The sequence below is a fragment of the Bradysia coprophila genome, chromosome X, assembly GCF_014529535.1.
Source record: "Bradysia coprophila strain Holo2 chromosome X, BU_Bcop_v1, whole genome shotgun sequence".
Classification (NCBI taxonomy): domain Eukaryota; kingdom Metazoa; phylum Arthropoda; class Insecta; order Diptera; family Sciaridae; genus Bradysia; species Bradysia coprophila.
The window spans coordinates 4132638-4151440 of NC_050737.1; the positions used below are offsets into that span (position 1 = coordinate 4132638).

The following is an 18803-nucleotide window of genomic DNA, read 5'->3' on the forward strand; positions in this document are numbered from 1 at the left end:
CCATTCGTGTTGTTATTTCCTTCGTCTGATATCCTCAAATCGGAGAAACAATTTTTCGTTGTTGATTTATTTATATTCATTGTTGATAAACAACATTCGACGTTTGGCTTTTAATTTTTGGGAGCTTTGTTGTGAACTCACCCGTTAACATATGATTGCGTAAAAATATTTCTCCATATGAGTATCGAACACGCATTTGTTACGATCCTATTTCCCGACACTTTAACATCCTGAAATCATTGTAAAAGTTAAGATGAGAATTAAATGAAATTAGCAGAAGATAAAAATCTTCTTGTTGGCTAATATTTTTTTTCTATATCGTAATTTACAATTAATACTTTTAAACCCTTAAACCCTTACACATATGCATGTTGTAACGATTCCTCTGTAAAAAAAACATTTATCTCAATTTGAATCGCTGAAAAAACGTTTTCTTTTAAATTTTTCTACCCTCAAAAGTTAAGTCAAAACCGATAAGCCATCGTTTTACATAGAATTACAAATTGGCCAACAAAAGGATCAACGTTGTAATGTTGGTTAAGAATAGGATTATCCTTTTATGTTGCCTTTTCCTATTTCTTTTTATTCAATGCTTTTAAAACCACATGAATAAAAGAAAAATAAATTTATTCACAAAATGTTTTTCGACATTTCAGCAGGTTACAGAGTCCTATACACGTAATTTGTCTTTAACGTGTTCTGCTATTGGTATTTAAATTTGTCAATTGCTTCGTTTGTTTTCTTTATTATTTTTATGATTTTTTTTTCTTTGTATTTCGTTTTATAATATTTTTTTCATATTTCCAAAAGCTACCTGTTCCCCTTCGATAGCATTTTTCTCAAGCAAAATCGCACACATACTTTTTTGGGAATGTTTGCTTGCTATGTGCAAAAAAAATTGTTGTCGCTTCACATTATTTAGAATGCAGTCAACTAATACCAAATAAAAAAAATCAAAATTAAATTTATTCGCTGTCTAAACTGATTACATTATGCTCGTATAGTAACATTATCGTTCAACTCAATGTTTTTTTTTTATATAAACAGATAAGACCTGACATACGGTACACACACAACGAAAAATCATTTGATAACAACTGAGCGTAATATTGTAATTTCTCGGAAATATTCACCGAAAATCTATCAGTTTCTTTAGTTGATCGAGATTCACACAAGACTCTGGGAATCGTTTCTTTCGTTTCATTCGAATTAACCAAGTCTTTGCTTTTATTTTTTTTGATAACGAAACGCGAGTGGAATTTCGTTCATTTAAATGTTATTGCACAAGTTTTGTGGACAATTTCGTTTAATATTAAATTACGTGTGTGGTCGCTTAAATACACGGAAAGCAAATTTATTGAAGCGAAATTTTGCTATTGCACTCCATCGTCTTGAGTAGTGAATTTTTTTTGCCAGTGAATGCCGAAGCAGAAGAATATTCAATATGAAAGTGCTACTCAAATCCGTGAGTTTTACATGACATTCAGACGAATATGCACTGTTTATTCAAGAAAAATTTATTATTATTTTTTATCATCTTAACATCTTCGGAGCACCAACCCGGATATATTGGTTTATTCAAATTATATACACACTCAACGAATACAACAGTTTCACGTCCTACAGTTTGACAAATATTGTTATCTTAATAGATCTAAGTTCTAATTGCAGGCTTTTGTTTACAAATATCTCTATGATATAAGAATGATAGATACGCTTGATATATGCAAGCACGACATAAGACACGAGCAATCAGCGGCATACAACGACTTTTGCAATTTTTCGTGGCGCTTAGTTACAATAATCGCATTCAAAATTGTTCTGGCCGGAGAAGATTGTACAAATGCAATTAAATTGTCAGTTTTAATGGGTCATCTTTATGAATATACTAAGCGCAAGGTGTTGATTATAATAAGTTCATTATGATGGGGTGACATGTTTTGGGAATTTCGACCTACTGTTAGGGACCCTCAATTCATACAGTAGACGAAGCCAGAAAGTTACTTGTAAAAAGCCATATTTGCTCATTTAAATCAAAGAATCTAACTCGATAAAAAGACTGACACAGACCACACCTCATTTTCATGAAGAAACTCATACATTTACCGTTATTTTCTCACATATATTTCGGTAAAGCTTTGCATTATGGATATCAAAAGCTAGAGCGAGTGTCGCACTTTGAATAGAGAACAAATTTTAATTTGAAATCGTATTTCTTGAAGCCAGAGGAGAAAGATAAATGACATTCGTTTGATAATTTATTTAATTAACCGATTCGACGAACGTGTTGGCTTCGTGTATACTTCAAACGTAACTCTCAAAAGACACCTGGAAATTTTTCACTTATCTTGTCACGTGAGCCCAAATAATACCCTAAAGAATGGTGAAAATGGTTTGGGTCACATTGAATAACGAAGTGCCTAATATAATCGATTTTATCGAAACATTTGCACTTCATTCTTAACTGAGTTTCTATACTATTCTTCACTTACTTGTTCATTTCTTCAAGATATGATAGGGTTGTTAGGATTCATAAATTCGAAAGAAAAAAAAACAATCAATTCAATGATCGTTTCACTCAGGATAGAAATGTTATTGCCATTATTTGTAAGTCACTAACCACTATAAAATAACTTGACGAAAACTGATAAAATTATCTCGGTTCCTGTGCTGGTGATGCAACCAATTCCTAAGCATATATATTGGTTTGGAATCCGGAGAATATGGCAACCTATAAAGGTGATTGGGGCTTCTCCTTCCAAAAAGATCTAATTTGTTGGTTCTCGTTTTCTCTTTTAAAATATTTTCCCCTATCTTATTTAAACCTCTGAGAATTTTAAGTCCTTCGTTGTCGTTGTTTGCTTACTGTAATTGTCTATTTTCCTGACAACAATGTATACAGTTTACAGAAATCAACTCAAATACCAATTGAAGATATGATAACGGGTCAGGACCTTTTTTGTGGAACATTGACATAAGCGTTCAAGCTCATTTCAAACTTATTAGATTGCCCACCGGGAGCTTAGTCTAATAATTACTATTGATTGGAAGTAATTGCTTCGGCTTTACACCTAGCAAAGTAAAAAGTCCTAAATAAGTACGTAATCTTCTATTCCAATTTTTGTTAAAATAGATCTTTTACTTCATTAGTTTCGCCATAACATTTAGAAATATATATCGACTTTAACTAGATCTCTTCGCTTATTTTTGTCGTCGTTGTTGTTAACAGATGAGTAAAGAACCCATAACACAAAAATTCAAGCGGGAGTTTGCTTACTGCGTCAATTCTATTGCCTCTTTTCTATGTCTACCGATGGAGAACGACTAACTATTTCACAGAAAGATTTCGCTGCAACAAAGCCTATGTCAAAAGAAAAATAATTATTTTTACTTGACGGATTTTAGTCAAATAAAATTTCATCGTATAGCCTCAGGATTCCGGAACAGTCATCAGATTTTCGGTCCTATATTTTCTTGGAGATAAGGGTTTGAAAAAACGTTTGCTATCGTTTCATCATATCCTTAGCTTATTATATATGTTACATCTAACGTCACCAAAACAATTGATCATTCAAGTTATAATGTTCTAATTCCACCTACGTTACATTGATAGTAAATTTTCTTTATTTTTACTGAAAATACATGACAATTTTCCATGAGATGATTAATTACATGTTTTACAATTTGTAAACTTCATCTAGCTGATTGTTGGATGGGCTTGTTCCAAGAATGCTGGTAGCATTCCCCTGTTGTATGGCCAGAGAAATTTTGTTGCACAAAAAATGTTTGGCGCGAATATCACCCGATTCTTCAATTGCCAAGTTTGTGAATGAATTGTTTCGTCTCTTTACACCATGGTCCTAGAGTTTCGAAAGCTAGACCAGCGAGAAGAAAATTGGATGCCTTGATCTGTGTATAGTGACTGTGTTTGTGATTACAGGCACGTTCAGCTGCTGATACTGCCTTTTTGTTTGTTTTATTCAAATATGAAGCTGCTAATATGTCCACACAAGTTAAATCCCAGACTAAGCGTTTACCTTTCGACCAAGGCTAGAGAGTTACACCGTCCGGCCGCTTTCCAAGTGGTTCGAGATCCGAACTATAGTGAACGTTACATTTGACTATATGCATCTCTTTCACTCTTTGTACTGCCTTCAAACAAAAGACAGATAGAGACAAAATGCAACGAATTTACATTTTTGTGGACATGCATAATGTAGAGCGCTATTGCATGTGATTATGGCGCAAGCATAAAGATTGAAAGAGATGCGTATGTTCACAAACCTATGGAATTAGTAGTTCATTCATTGAAGAAATTCTTTAGATACTAAAGAAAGAGTAATATACCAAGACCTTAATTCCTTCCAAATTTTATAAGTGATAGTAATGTTGACGAACTTTCAGACGATGTACAGGAAAACCAATTTGAGTCGCGTGGCATTCCTATATTGCAGATAATGCGTAAATAATCTAAACTACGTCTATCGAAAACCAGACATATCAGAATTTTTACTCCAACAGATTAAGTAATAGCAAACGTTTACAAATTAACGATAAGTTATATGGAGATAATTTATAAGATACATGTTTTGAGCGAGCATGTGACATCAATTCGGCGGTGAAATTAAATTGTATACTACAAACAGCATAGTACAAACATTTTACAATATTGCGAAATACCCACTTATCTGCTATATTTGGCACGATGGAGAATAAAAGATTGGTTAACACAACAGATATTTAAAGCTCAAACGAATCGAGTGTTTGTAGTATTTTGGTCGCTACAAATATATTTGATTCGTCTTCACTCGCCTTGAAGATGATTTACGGAAATTGATTTTCGTTTTGCTCCTCTTACCTGAAGAAAAGCTCGACTGCACACTTTTCTATAAAATACAAACTGATTGCATGTTCATTATTATCACTAGAAACAGAGTTTCTAGAAAATTCATTTCTTTGAATTCATATAATTCGGTCGGATCTAGTGTTGAGCTTTGGCATTAATTTCATTAGTAACTGGTTATAACCAAACCGAATAGGGAGTGCCATATCGTATCGAAAACAAATCAATTACCCATACACGATGGAAATACCAGAACCAATAACATTTTTTTTTTCAAACCGACCCTATCACACGGCTACGCAACGAGAGCACGATAAGTGTACCTAGATAAATATTATACACATCACGATACGTACTGCATGGTATCTCTACTACTCATTGTTAGATATTCACATATCAATCTTATGGAACAAGATACATCAGATTAAAAATTCCTCTAACAAATCTACAATTTTCTTGGCTTTCTCAAGCCTGTAACTGTAGATAAATAAATCGATCCCCTTGATCTTTACTTTGTAAGCAGGAGGAACACTCGCACTTCGTACGGGTCTTACAGCTAGACATTCGAATCAATTGTGTTCGTTTCTAACACTTTTCTAGTATTTTGAAGATAACACATTAGTCACAGTAGGTGAAATTTAAGCATAGCAAAAGATCCGAGACAAGATTAATTAGCAAAAATGGGTTTTGTACGATAGCGCTTCGAATACTTTAATCTCAAAGAATTACCAAAAAATGATAAATATTCCGAAGATAATAGGAAATCCTAAAACGATCGATGTTCGTAACTCACACGTTTGAATTAAAACAAACAAAAAAATATTAGCACAACATCGTTGACTCGTTCACAAAACGTTGTGCTAGGTTTCTTCGTGTGCTTTTGATTTTTTTTTCTTTGGAATATAATGAAAAGATTAGATTGTCTTCCTACAAACATAAAAAAAATTGCTTTAAGTACGACGACTATCCATAAATGATTAGAAGATCAATTAACTGATAACTGATAAAATTCAAACCTCAACCTAGACAGATTACACAAACCGAGTATGCGTGTCTGATAAATAAGATTATTTCACGTTGTTGGTAACTAATTTGGTGAATTTGAATATATTTTTTTAAATTCTATTGTTAGAAATTTACGTCACCCACTGTAAATCTGTTTATTGATTTCAGCATTTCGTTATAAATTCAGTTTGTACTCTAGAAACACACGGGGCTATGAAATGCGAATCCTCGTTTTAAGTCATCGTTAGTAGATTACGTCCTTGTTCGAAACAATTATTGACGATATTTTACATACACTATGCCGCGGGAAATGAGTTTCATCGTTCATGTTAATGAAAGTAACGGCTCGTTTTCCGGGGGTGCAGGGAGTAAAAAAGTAACAACACATATTTCGGGGTCTACAAGAATATTAAAAATTGTTTGTTCGAAAACATTGACATTGACAAAAGTCAATTAGGGACGCCCGTACAAGCCATAGTCGTGATCTATAGCTACTTCAACTATTTTTGTTTGATTATGAATTAAGGAAAAAAGGTTCTGATTGAAGACGCCAATTTTATCGTTTCTACCCTAGCTATGCATTTATTTAGTAGCATTACTATGCGTGACCATACTTATAGCATTAATAACCGAAAACAGTTGGTTGAATTTTTATAATTTGAAAATAATAATTTCGTGAAATTCTAATGAGGTATCAATGCCATCAAAGGCAGTGATTGGGAGAGCCTAAAAGCGAAGTTCCCCAATGACTGATGGTATCGAAAACAATGATTGTCCAGCAATCCAAACTGAATTGAATTTTACTTGGTATTAATGTCGGAAAATTCCTCAGAACAGTTTCAAACTCTAAGTGCATCTATTCAATACGTAATTGACCAAGTATTGACGTAAAAGCTTTAAAGTCTGTGACATCGAATCGAAAAATTTGTTTAGATTTGACTCTGAACAGTCTTTCCGCAAAACTAAGTCATGTGTCCTGACCTTCCATCAATCATTAAATCCATTTTTTCTTCCAGGAAAGCGAAATAGTCGAAGTTCTATGGAAGCAGGATGTGGATTTAGGTTATTCATTGGCACCACCTAAGCCGCTCGATGTAAAAAAATCAGGAGTAAATGCTGATGATGAAAATGAAAAACTTAGAGCATTGCAAGAACTTAAGGACGAAAAGGTATGTCAACAATCAGATTTTGTTGGTTTCTCATTTGGCAGATTCTAATTTATCTTTCTTAAAAGGCACAAGAAAAAGAAAAGGAAATCGATGAATGGGATGGAATTCAATTTACCATTGACAATGAAACTGGTAAGTAGCATTTTGATTAGTTAAGCTTTTACATACAGAAAAACGATTGTATACAAATGGCGAAGATTTTTTTTCCATTTTTTTCTTAATTAATCTGACGGTCCATCATCGTATATTAGTTGGATAAAAAGAAGATTTGCTTTTTTCATGGACAAAATTGAATGTTTTTTCTGTGAGTTTTTAAATGAAAGTATCAGGAAATTATATGTTGATGTACTGCAATCTCACATATGCACTGTGTTACCTGTATCTGGTTACATCTATTTAATTTAACAATAGCATCCAGCTGTGTCAATTAAACGCGATATTTCTATATTTCCAGTTGTTTTAATTATAAATCTCCACATGAAAATATTCAATTAAAATGATAGTTTCATGAGGCATATCGGTAACAAATTTCAGGTTTCCCATTTCATTGGAAGTTCGAAAAAAAAAAATTGAAAGTCCTTTCAAGTTTCGTTCTTTTACAAATGAGAAGAGTGTCGCTATTTTATCATTACATCTCGCTAAATACGATGATTTAATCTATTTAGTCCATTTAGTTCCAGAAGTGTGGCATCCCTCGCATTACATCTATTTCGCATCTTTTGACGTTTAAGATGCATCGATGCTTGGCTAAAATTGTAGCCTACATTTGCGTGTCTCTTATTTCATTAAATGTACGATTAAATGTGCAACAACGACCAAGCTTTAAATAAAAACTAGATTTGACTGTAGCCGTTTGACCAGCTGTGAGAAAAGTCAGTAGTTTAGCAAAGTTTTCATAAACTACTCAGTTTTCTCAGAGCTTGTGAAACTTCTACAACCAAACGTATTTTCTGTTGAAAGCTAGCACATTCGTGGTCATTATTGCGGTCCTACATTTTTGAAAAAGGATTCTGATGGAAAGATATCATCAAAAGCAAATTAAAATACATTATTTAAAAGACGCCCAAATGTATACTTTTCAGCAAAGCATCGATGCCTCTTAATGTGTTTACTGACTAGAATTTAGTTAGAGTGAGCTTAGCTGAAAAGTCTACATTAGGGCGATTTTAAAATGCTGCATTTTTGATTATTTTTTATATCTTTTCATAAAACTCCTTTTCTAAAAATGCAAGACGACAATAGCCACCACAAATGTGTTAACTTTTAATTAAAAAAATAGATTGGTTTGTGGTAGTTTGACCAGCTGTGAGAAAGCTGAACAGGTTTTGAACACTTCAGTAAATTGCTGACTTTTCTCAGAGCCGGTCAAAGTTTGACCGTCAAACTTTTGCAACCAAATCTAATTTTAATTGAAAGCTTACACATTCGTGGTTGTTACTGCTGTCGTACATTTTTCAAACAGGATTCTGGTGAGAAGATATCATTGAACATAAAACGAAACGCACAAATGTATGCTAAAATTTCAGCGAGGCATCGTAGCCTCGTAATTGCAAAGTTTCTAAATTGTGTTGATAAAATAGTTTACCCAACTTATCCTTTCGAAATTTGATATCAAATCAACAAAAACTGGAGCTTTCACTTATGGATTCTTTCAAACTTCCAGTATCGTGGGAACCCTACAATCTTTAATTAATAGGAAAATATTCCAAAAATCAAACGTATATGCGTTGGACTAGACATTGAAGCAAGAAAGGAGATCGTGAATAAAATTTTTATGTTCGCCCGTCGTCTCTCAGTGGTATTTTACTGTAATTCCTTTATCGTAACCCTCCCAGATATATATGGTTACATTTATTCTGTTTTGTGATGTAGCAAACATATCCCCAATTTCAATCTATTTTCTATATCAAAATGCTTTTGAACATTTAATATATTTTTTTATCAATCCATCCAACCATCTATCCATTCTCTTTCTAACACAGTATACACAATCTGGTATACATAACACATAACGTTAGCTGGATACATAACAATAATCTACAGAGAATGTGTACAACGCCGCCATATCGCTAAAATGAAAAATGATCGTTACGTTACTTGCATTTTTCCCCAATCATTGTGGGTAAAACTTCAGTTGAATAACGTAACACACACACTTTGTATACTAGGGAACACACATCTATATGTATATATATCGGTAAAACGAAGAAAAGGCAAACCATCCACTGGCAACAATAGCTTTGTGAAACTAGCAGGGTCTGTGAGGCTTTTATATTCGTCAATATGTATATACATATATCCGCTCTAGGGTCTCTTTATTCATTGTAATTTTATTTTTCATTCGGCTATCAAATTGAGCCGTTATATTTCCTCCAGTAAAAATCTATACAATCCGAATCATGCATTGGAAAACATCTCTATATCTATGATATTGTACAATAGTATGTGGCACACGGGTTTATTGTATTTTCTTTCAACTATTGATGTTTGATTTTCAATTGAGAGAAAAAGGTTATTATTGAACATGCTAATTTTATCGGTTCTACCCCAGCTATATAATATTTATTTGCCACTATGCTGCGACTATATGCTATAAGCATTTATAACCGAAAAAACTGCTTGAATTGTTGGATAATTTCTGAAAATGGAAAAGGTTAATTTCATGAAATATTTTTTGCTTGGTGCTGTGATGATATCATTTTTAATTCGAGTTTGAGTGACTACATTTAATGCGTATACATTCGACGCGCATTCAATTGGTATTTCGGGTTGAGTAAATTTTATGCTATGACATTAACACAATATTGTACACGGTGTTTAACAACTTAAAATCAAATTTGTGCTAACAGATAAATGCTAAGTTAACTTTTGTTGAGAAAAGTTTAAAAACCGTGCCTAAGGTTGCAAAAGTAATTCTAAATATCTTCCAGATGAGCTCCCAAGTACTTTTGTAAACAAAATAAAACTCCAACAAATCAAACATTTACGAGCTCTCAGAAATCATTTCCAAGCGGTAAGGGCATCTATTCGTACAACTAAGACAACAAAGTAAAACCATCAAGTAGATTCTTTTGCTCAATTGTCATTGGTTTATGCTTAGTCTAGTTTGAACGTTCGAGTTTAAAACCTATCTAACAAACCGAAGACAAAGAAGCATATCCACTTTCCGTGAATAATTTGTGTTATAGAGTTAACAACGAAATGAATTACTATGACCGAGAACAGACATCAAAAAATTCGGAACTTTCATCAAGAGTCCTATAAAATCAAAAAACGAACATTGTGATGTAGCTCTTGTGTTTTATGCTTCTCACACCGCCACCAAAAAGACTAATGGTTAGTTTTAATAGTAGATTACACTCTTGCTTGGAATTTTCAACAGTTTTGCCAAGTATGAGGGTAGCACTACCCCACAACGCATAACACACTTTGAGAGAGTAAATGTTTGAAATTCTCTCACAAAATCTGGTATCTCTTTTTCACTAAATATTTTATGCATTGTAAGGCAGAGCCTAAGGTAAATGGTCCCAGGCACAGTAAGAAACAATTACATAAGTCATTTTATTCAAAAACTTGAGCTAAAGTTAACTTTACTTCACGAAGCCAAAACTTTACCTCAAGTTTTTGAATAAAATACCTTGCTTGGCTACGCCTTGATCGGTAAATTTCACACAAGAAGTACCATCATTTGCCCCATTGTTAAATAAAGTACTAATACTCACTCATCCCCAGGAAATGAATTCATCGCTCATGTCAATATAGTATATTACTTTACAAGGGAAGGAATTTGATATTTCATATCCAGATGAGTAAAAGTGTCAGAGGGCTTTAGCCCGAGGTACTTTTACTCATCGTGGTACGAAATATCAAATTATTCCCCGAGTGTAGTAGAACGTTTTCCTTTACGAAGGAGAGAAAGACTTTTCCGTTGGGACGGAAAGTCCATTTTCCCGCCCAAGTTAAGGAAAAATAGTTACTCAGTGAGTAAAAACAGTAGTTTTTGTAAGAAATTTTTTCCCAGGTTACATCTTACCTCAAAGAAATAAAACCCGACTCTTAGGTAACCATTACAGCTCGACAAAAGTGTTTCTCCTCGTCCTGCGGATTTTTTTTTTTCAGATTTACGCGAATTTTTCAAAAGAAATTTTTTAAATAAAAGTTTATATTACAATGGCTGTGGGAGAAAAAGATGCAATTATTGTCATCGCAATAATTGATTTCAAAATTTAATCCGTATAATTGAATGAAATATTTTTGGACCACCCCAAAACTCAATATCATGTTTTAATTATTGACGATAAAATTGATTGGTGAGAAATACGGAGAACAACTTTTTATCATAAATTTCTGGGTAAATGATTGAAAATATGATTTACTTGGGCTCGAGCTCGATGCAGTATGTACAACAATTTTCGTCTGGGATTATCAGTTTAAATAGATTTTTTAATTACAACTTAAGGTACATAATACGAACTGCACCATATATAGACAACCCGTATGCTTGGTCTAATAATGTAACGTACTCGATTAAATAATTGTAAAAAAAAATTCCATCAGAAATATACAATCAAATTACAATCCATATCCCATGACGTAATCAACCATCGATTGGAATAAACTAGAATGTATCATTAATATCATTCAAAAAGTTTCAAATATTTGTCATGTTCAACAAATCGACAGATTTTATCATTTTTTCCTCAATAAAACCGATTCAATAAATATATCAACGCATAAACAACAGATGAATAGAAGAAAATAAAAAACTGACTGAAATAAACGTATAAGCTCTCGGTAATTAAGCGCAGTTTCATATCGATTCAATATTTCTTAAAACATTTCGATTGAGAAGGCCACCCGTATGCCCAACTAATCAACATTGTATCTAATCCATGGGCTTTTTCTAATAGTTGGTGTTGTTGAACAACTTCAATCTAAATTTCACCTGCTTGTAAACCGAAAATTTAACCATTTCTCAATCAAATTTCGGTTCGAAATTCAACTTCGATTCCATGGTCCCGCATCGGTATAATGACTAAACAATTTTGATAGTTTTTTTTAGCTGCATACCGCATCTATGAGGTCCATTGTCTTTACAAAGTATATTATCGTTTGAGGTATGTTGAATGGTCAAAATTGCTTGACTTAAATACACAACAAAAATGTACCGACAGATGATCGGTTCGATTTATTGTAGATTTCTATACGTCCATCAAAACATTCAACACACTGGGGAGACAAGGCACAAGTAAATTATAATATTTTGAAATTTAACGTATCTTGCTTGATCTGGTGAATTGGTTAGAGGTTGTTTATATATGATCGAATGTCGAGTGGTTCGATGTTCCTTTCATTCGGATCACGTCATTTTAATGAACAATTGTTCGGTGATGATATAGAAATGCAAAGTCTGCCGGCGAAATGCATACGAAGAAATTTCTCGAATTAATTTGTCTTTAATCAAAACATGACGATGATATTTCAGTATTCAGTAAATTATATGGTGTCCTACGGCCGCCATATGTTTTCTACGCCGCGCCGGAAATTGCACCAAAATTTGGGGGCTTGAAAATTTGCTTTACAGATCAGACAATGAAGAACACTTTAAAATTGTTGGCAGTAAAAGATGTAATTAAGTAGGTTCCGTAATTCTTTTCGTATGTTGTCACGTTTGACTCGACAATAGTATATTACTTCCTTGCTTGTAAGTTTGTTGTTTTGGCAAGTGTGAGCTTTGCGGAACGAGCCGAAGGCGAACATTTTAAATTTCACCTAAATAAATCTAAGTCGAATGTATGCCAAAACTGCTGCTATGATTTCATTACCTTGCTGTTCACTACACATCTAATAAAACGATTGTGTTGTCAATTGTCGATCGTGTTGCAGAATTACTAGACCAATAGAACGTTCTTGTTGATCCGGACTGAACACAAAATTAAAAATTAAACGGCAAACTAAAAATTTCATTTTTTTCACAGAGTTGAGGTTAGGGTTCTCTATCGATGACAGTGCAGCTGTCAGTGTTTGGGTTTACAGTTACTCTGTAACTTTTAAATTTTGTTCCTTTCGAAGAAGAAATATTATCTTGAGCTGATGATTAACTTTTGTTCCTTTTGAAGAAGAAATATTATCTTGAGCTGATGATTAACTTGGAGCTATGTGATGGATTCATTAATCTGCTACACCATTTGTTGTCATTGTCGCGTTTTTTTTATACAATATCTAGTACTTCATTAGTTTCCATATACATTTTGCTGCATAAGACGATTGTAGTCTGAGTTCATTCCATATTGTTAACGTAATTATCGGTAACAGATGACTAGCCCAAAAGTTTCATTTCATGACACGTTACCGGAGAATTTTTTTCTCTAAACTTCCAAAAAACTTCAAAAGCTTTGTATTGAATTGTTCAATTATTATAAAAAGTCAAACTTATGAGTCTGTCTGAAAACGACAAGAGGACGTGTTGAATATTAAAATGAATCGAGTTTGATGAAGACATCAACCAGTAAAATAAACTATTTGTCATTCGATTGACAAAATGTGTCTATAAAATTAAAAAAAAAAAATTTATTTCATGCCACATAGCTTTCAACAATACGTTACTCTTCAGCTTTATATTATTTAAGGATTGAGTTGCATATATATAACATGCACATCAGAGAAAAGAGTGTAATAAATAGAAAATAGAAAATATAATAACAATAACAATAAAATAATAATAATAAATAATAAAAAAGATCGAGAAATGCCAGTAAAATTGTGCTCGTCATTTGACATATGACTTTTAACACCATAGTCCATTATATCATGCGCACAGGGTTGCAAACCATATTATATTTTAACACAATGTTTCGTTTTTTTATATCTGAATATATCCAAGAGAATTTATATTTCCTCTATCGTTCTTCTGCCAATGTGTGACTGAATTTATTTCACGTTCCGTGATCAACAATAGGCTCTTAATGACAGCTTTATCCAAAATGGCTGACAGGAGTCATTAAATTGCTTTTTACATATAGGTACATACATATAAATACACAAAGACCATATGTAATAAATGAGTGAAGAAAGATTATCGAAGAGAAAAAGCAGTTGGACAGCCCGTAATTCTTAAGGTATTGATATTGAAAAAGTCAAGAAAGAAAAAACTTTTTTCGTTTTTTATATTTCATGTTGAGTTTGATGGATTTTTTTTCTTCTTCTTCTTATTTCATAAAATGAAATATAATTAATATTTCTTTGATGAATACAAAAAAAAATATATATAAAAATTCCAAACGTACAATCGCTGGTTTTCTGGTGTGTTGTTAATACATAATGCCATGGATTAAGCCAATTGACTTATATTTTTATATCTTCATCAGGCGTTGGAAGATAATTGGCTTAAACAGAGGATTGATTTAAAAAGATGGTTTTGGATTTATGTAGGTTTTTTTTGTGTGTGCTTTTTGCCTCTCAATTGAATCTTTCCTCTGGCCGTAATTTCTGGGTTAATTTTTTTCAATTTGTTTAATGTATACTTTTAGAGTTGGATACTTTGGCTTTTTTGACGAAATTATAGCAGAAGAAATTCTTTAGTTTTGTCAGTCCTGTAATCACAGTTCCTGAGTCTTTCAAATGTTAGGTTCGTAATGGAGAATTGAGAATAAATGACAAAAGTTTGAAGTTCTGGAGGACATTGAACTTTTTCTAGACGCGTCGATTTAGCCTTTAAGAGGCACCGGTACTTAGCTAAAACGGTAGCCTACATTTGTGTGCCTCGTATTTCATTTTTGATGATATCTATTCATCAGAATCCTTTTAAAAGATGTTCGACCGCAATTCCGACCACGAATGTGTAAGCTTTAAATAAAAATTAGTTTTGGTGTCAGTCGTTTGACCAGCTCTGAGAATACTGAGCAGTTTAACAAAATTTTCATAAACTGCTCACTATTCTCAGAGCTATTCAAACTGTTACAACCAAGTCTATTTTCTGTTGAAAGCTACCACATTCGTGGTCGGAATTGCGGTCGTTCATTTTTCAAAAAAGACTCTGATGGAAAGATATCATCAAAAGTAAACTAAAATCCAGTATTTAGAAAACGCCCTAATGTATGCTTTTAGCAAAGCATTAATGCCTCTTAAAATACCGCTCCTGTAAATCTACTACTTCATATGTTTTAAATACGTGGCACAAAACTTTTTTCTGTATACGTGAGAGTGTATTGGTGAGCTATGATATGAATCGGTCGGTAGGGAAAGTAAACGGTCGAGAAGGAAAGTAACGGTTGGGAAGGAAAGCACCAACACACTTTCACTATTACAGAAAAATATCTTTCAAAATACCCCAATACACACTCGATGTGTGTTTTCGCTTGGGCTTCGCCCGCGCGTGCACACACATCTTGTGTGTATTGGGGTATGTTGAAATATACTATTCTTCATTAGTTTTACGTTTTGCTATTTATAAGATAACACAGGCTGGAGCTCACTGCTTATTTTTGCCGTCGATGTTGATAACAGATGACTAAAGATTGTCAAATACGATTGGTACGCGGTATTTATTCGAATGTAATAATAATCTACGAAATTTTCTTCACGTAAAAATTGAACAGGATGATTTCATGAATGCTTTTCTTTAATAGGCGTTGAGTTCTGAAGAAAAATCAATTCCCCAAAAGTGTCATCGAATTTCTATGAATTTGTTACTCAAGATCATTACTCAATTAATATTTTGAAATCGACAAAGAAAATAATGTTCATTCACCTCTCTGCGATTCACACGTTTTTCTGTTTTTGCACTTCTGATTCAACGTCTGAACATTACAAGAAAGTGTAGTATAGTAATGAACGCAAGCCTGTAAATTCAAATATTTATTTAACGGAGCTATTCAACTGAAATTGATAAAACGGAACAATTGCGCCGTGTACACTGAAACTAGCAACAATAACAATTTACTCTTCTTTTTCGCAATAACATCTCTCACCTTTGCAGTTTAATTTCAAGCAAAACACGACATCGACATGTTCTTCTAATCCCGTGTAAATAACCAAATAGGCGAATATCTTGACTATACACATCATCACACATCGTATTTATGAATTTTAATACAATAAACGTAGTGGATGAGACAGCACAAAGACCACTTAAAGTCATTCTTATGTGGTAAGTCATGTCATCATAAGAACCACTTCAAGTATTTCCATTTTCAATGATATTATTTATATGAAGTGAAGCCATAGAGGGAAATAAATCTAAATATCTGTAAATATTAGGATTGTATTTAAGTGTACAGCAGAAAATAATTTGTTTTTCCCATTTTTTGAGCTAGACTCTACACACTTTCCACAAACCTAAGATTCCATTTTATAACTCACATCTATGACTGTCTCATAAATATCATATATCCGGCGAGCCTTACTATAAACTATAAATGTCCCCTGCCTCAATTAACTTGATTAAAGTTGACCGTTTCATAGAAAATAATGCCGAGTAGATTCAAATCTTTTAATTTTCTATCCAAATACGCTATACCCTCAAATGGCTTTAGAGTGTTTTTAGAGAAAAAAAAACTTTTAGAGCTTTGGAACTAGAGTCGTAGATCGCTGATGGTGGTTTTATGTGTGATTTAAGGAAAAATTTCTAAGTTTTTTATTCCGTCATTTGTTTTGAATATTTGTTTATGCAATTGAGTTAAAAAATTCATAGAAATATTTTACATAAACAACTAGTCAAAATACGGACAACCAATTGAGTTTTCTCATGATTACATTCGATACAATTTGAAGACTTTTTCCAATTCAATGCATTTGACGTGAATTATAATTAAATTTTTAATTGAAATCTTCTGATCATGGTTGTATAACTAAGCTACTATCTACCCCTCGCATAAAACCTGCTTCATCCCATTCAACCGAGACAAATTTGTTTTAAGTCTCGCTCAATTGTCGTTGGATTAGAAGTACGATGAGACTACTTCTCAACTCGATATTTTATTGCTAATTTTTCGGAGTATGTTTTGTTGGTTTTGTTTACCACCAATAACAAGTTCAGTCTGGGTCTACAGCACTGATTTAACCTGCCTTTCGATCGCAAATACTCTCTGAGAAACGTTGGGTGCTTGATTGATATCTTGCCTAAATGCAGCTAGATATATGAACACAAATTCATCGTATTTCGGTTACGTCATACGAGTCATTCAGTATGCACTTCGTTGCAGCCACTGAACACGCTGAAACCAACCAATATACTAAGCTTGAGTGCCATTTCGGACGTTACAAATGCGATATAATCGCTAGAAAAACTCAATGCGTAATTGTCTGACACGAGAATCGAACTCGAATCATTTTGGTGGAAGGCTAGTATGTAACCACTAAGCCATCCCTTTCGCTTTGTCTGTCATCCGGGCTAAACACGAATTTCAACAAAGGTGATAAAATCCCTAATCGAAAATTGCGGGCAATGAAAAATTGGATTAAAAAATATATTCCCAATCTCAATTTGATTCATTTGCTTCAAAAGACACCAAATAAAATCAACAAAAATCAAGACCAACACCTTTCAGTAACAGCAAACGTGCCGTAGTTAAATCTTTTACTTCTTGTGTTAAATATATCGCTTAGTGATTGATATCCAATCTTTTGCTTTTGAACGTACACAACCCATAAAAACACATCAACTGTAGGTCATTGCTGCTATCGACAACAGATTGTCCCTCTCTATATTTGCGTAGATCACGTTGTGTTTCTAATTCGATTGTTTTAATCAATTCTATAATCTAACCATCTAACTATTCCCATTTACTGATGCTATACCAATGAAATTGATATGGCTAACGCAAAAACTGGTGTATATTAATTCAAAAGTCACAACCCAATCGTTTTTCAATAAATACAACCGCTGATCGTTGTTGTGAATTTCATTTTCCTTCACACCGAAAATTTGTTTGCAAATCATTGTCGCCAGCATATAACTTTGTAACCCAATACTGTCAAACCGGTCGTGTTTTCCTGTCCCGTCACTAGACTAAACAAATAATTGTGAAATTAAACTCATAGTCGCAGTAAACGAAATCACACCATCAGCGTTACCACAATCATCAACCAGTAAAAAGTATTCAACCTAGACAGCTTCTAGACGATGTTATGGTTTTTTTTTTTTTTTTTGAAAAAGTCATGCACCACAATGACGATGATGATATTGCTACATACCATATTATTATTTTGACCAAAAATTTTCGTTTGGTTTTGTACACTCTTCGACTAGAGAAGTGTATAATCCAAAAATCTCACGTAATGGTGACAAAGTAAATTTTCAAAACCACCATTATAATGTTGTTAATACACCGAAAATGTACAAACCAAACGAAACCAAACATTTCAACAACCATCCGCATATTATAACCAGAGCCAGACCATAAACTAATTCTTATTTTGGTTATCAATGTGAGAAGACGAAGAAGATGTAACCATTATACGCGAGAATTGTGGTTGTACAAAAATGTAAAAAGTTAACGTTTTGCCGATCTGTACATTTTTCGCCATTTTCTCCAGCAAAAAAGAACTGTATCAGCATTCACGATGAAGACTGTACCGACAGAGCATTTCCAAATTATGCAAGTTGTTTTTACCTGAAAGAAAACCGATTTTCCTTGCATAGATTTCGGTAATGTGTCATAGACCTTGACTTATCAATCAATACATCTGTTAAGGTGAGCTTTGTATAACTATTACAACAACAAAAAAATGGCTGTGTAATCCAAATGAGTCTCATTTAATTGACTATCGATAGGTGCTCGTTTTTT

General features: G+C 33.2%; 1 protein-coding gene across 8 annotated transcripts in view; it reads left to right on the forward strand.

The window, feature by feature from the left end:
• LOC119084138 (segmentation protein cap'n'collar) overlaps positions 1 to 18803 on the forward strand; it is a 91458-nt gene that overhangs the window by 28364 nt on the left and 44291 nt on the right. For 6 of the 8 annotated variants that reach the window (XM_037194028.1, XM_037193989.1, XM_037193996.1 and 3 more), the window contains 2 exons: positions 6865 to 7017; positions 7083 to 7149. In XM_037194028.1, coding sequence (XP_037049923.1) covers positions 6865 to 7017; positions 7083 to 7149 — 220 coding nt within the window. Of the gene's footprint in view, positions 1 to 1161; positions 1466 to 6864; positions 7018 to 7082; positions 7150 to 18803 lie in introns of those variants that run through there. The other 2 variants (XM_037194045.1, XM_037194036.1) reach the window with 2 other exon arrangements.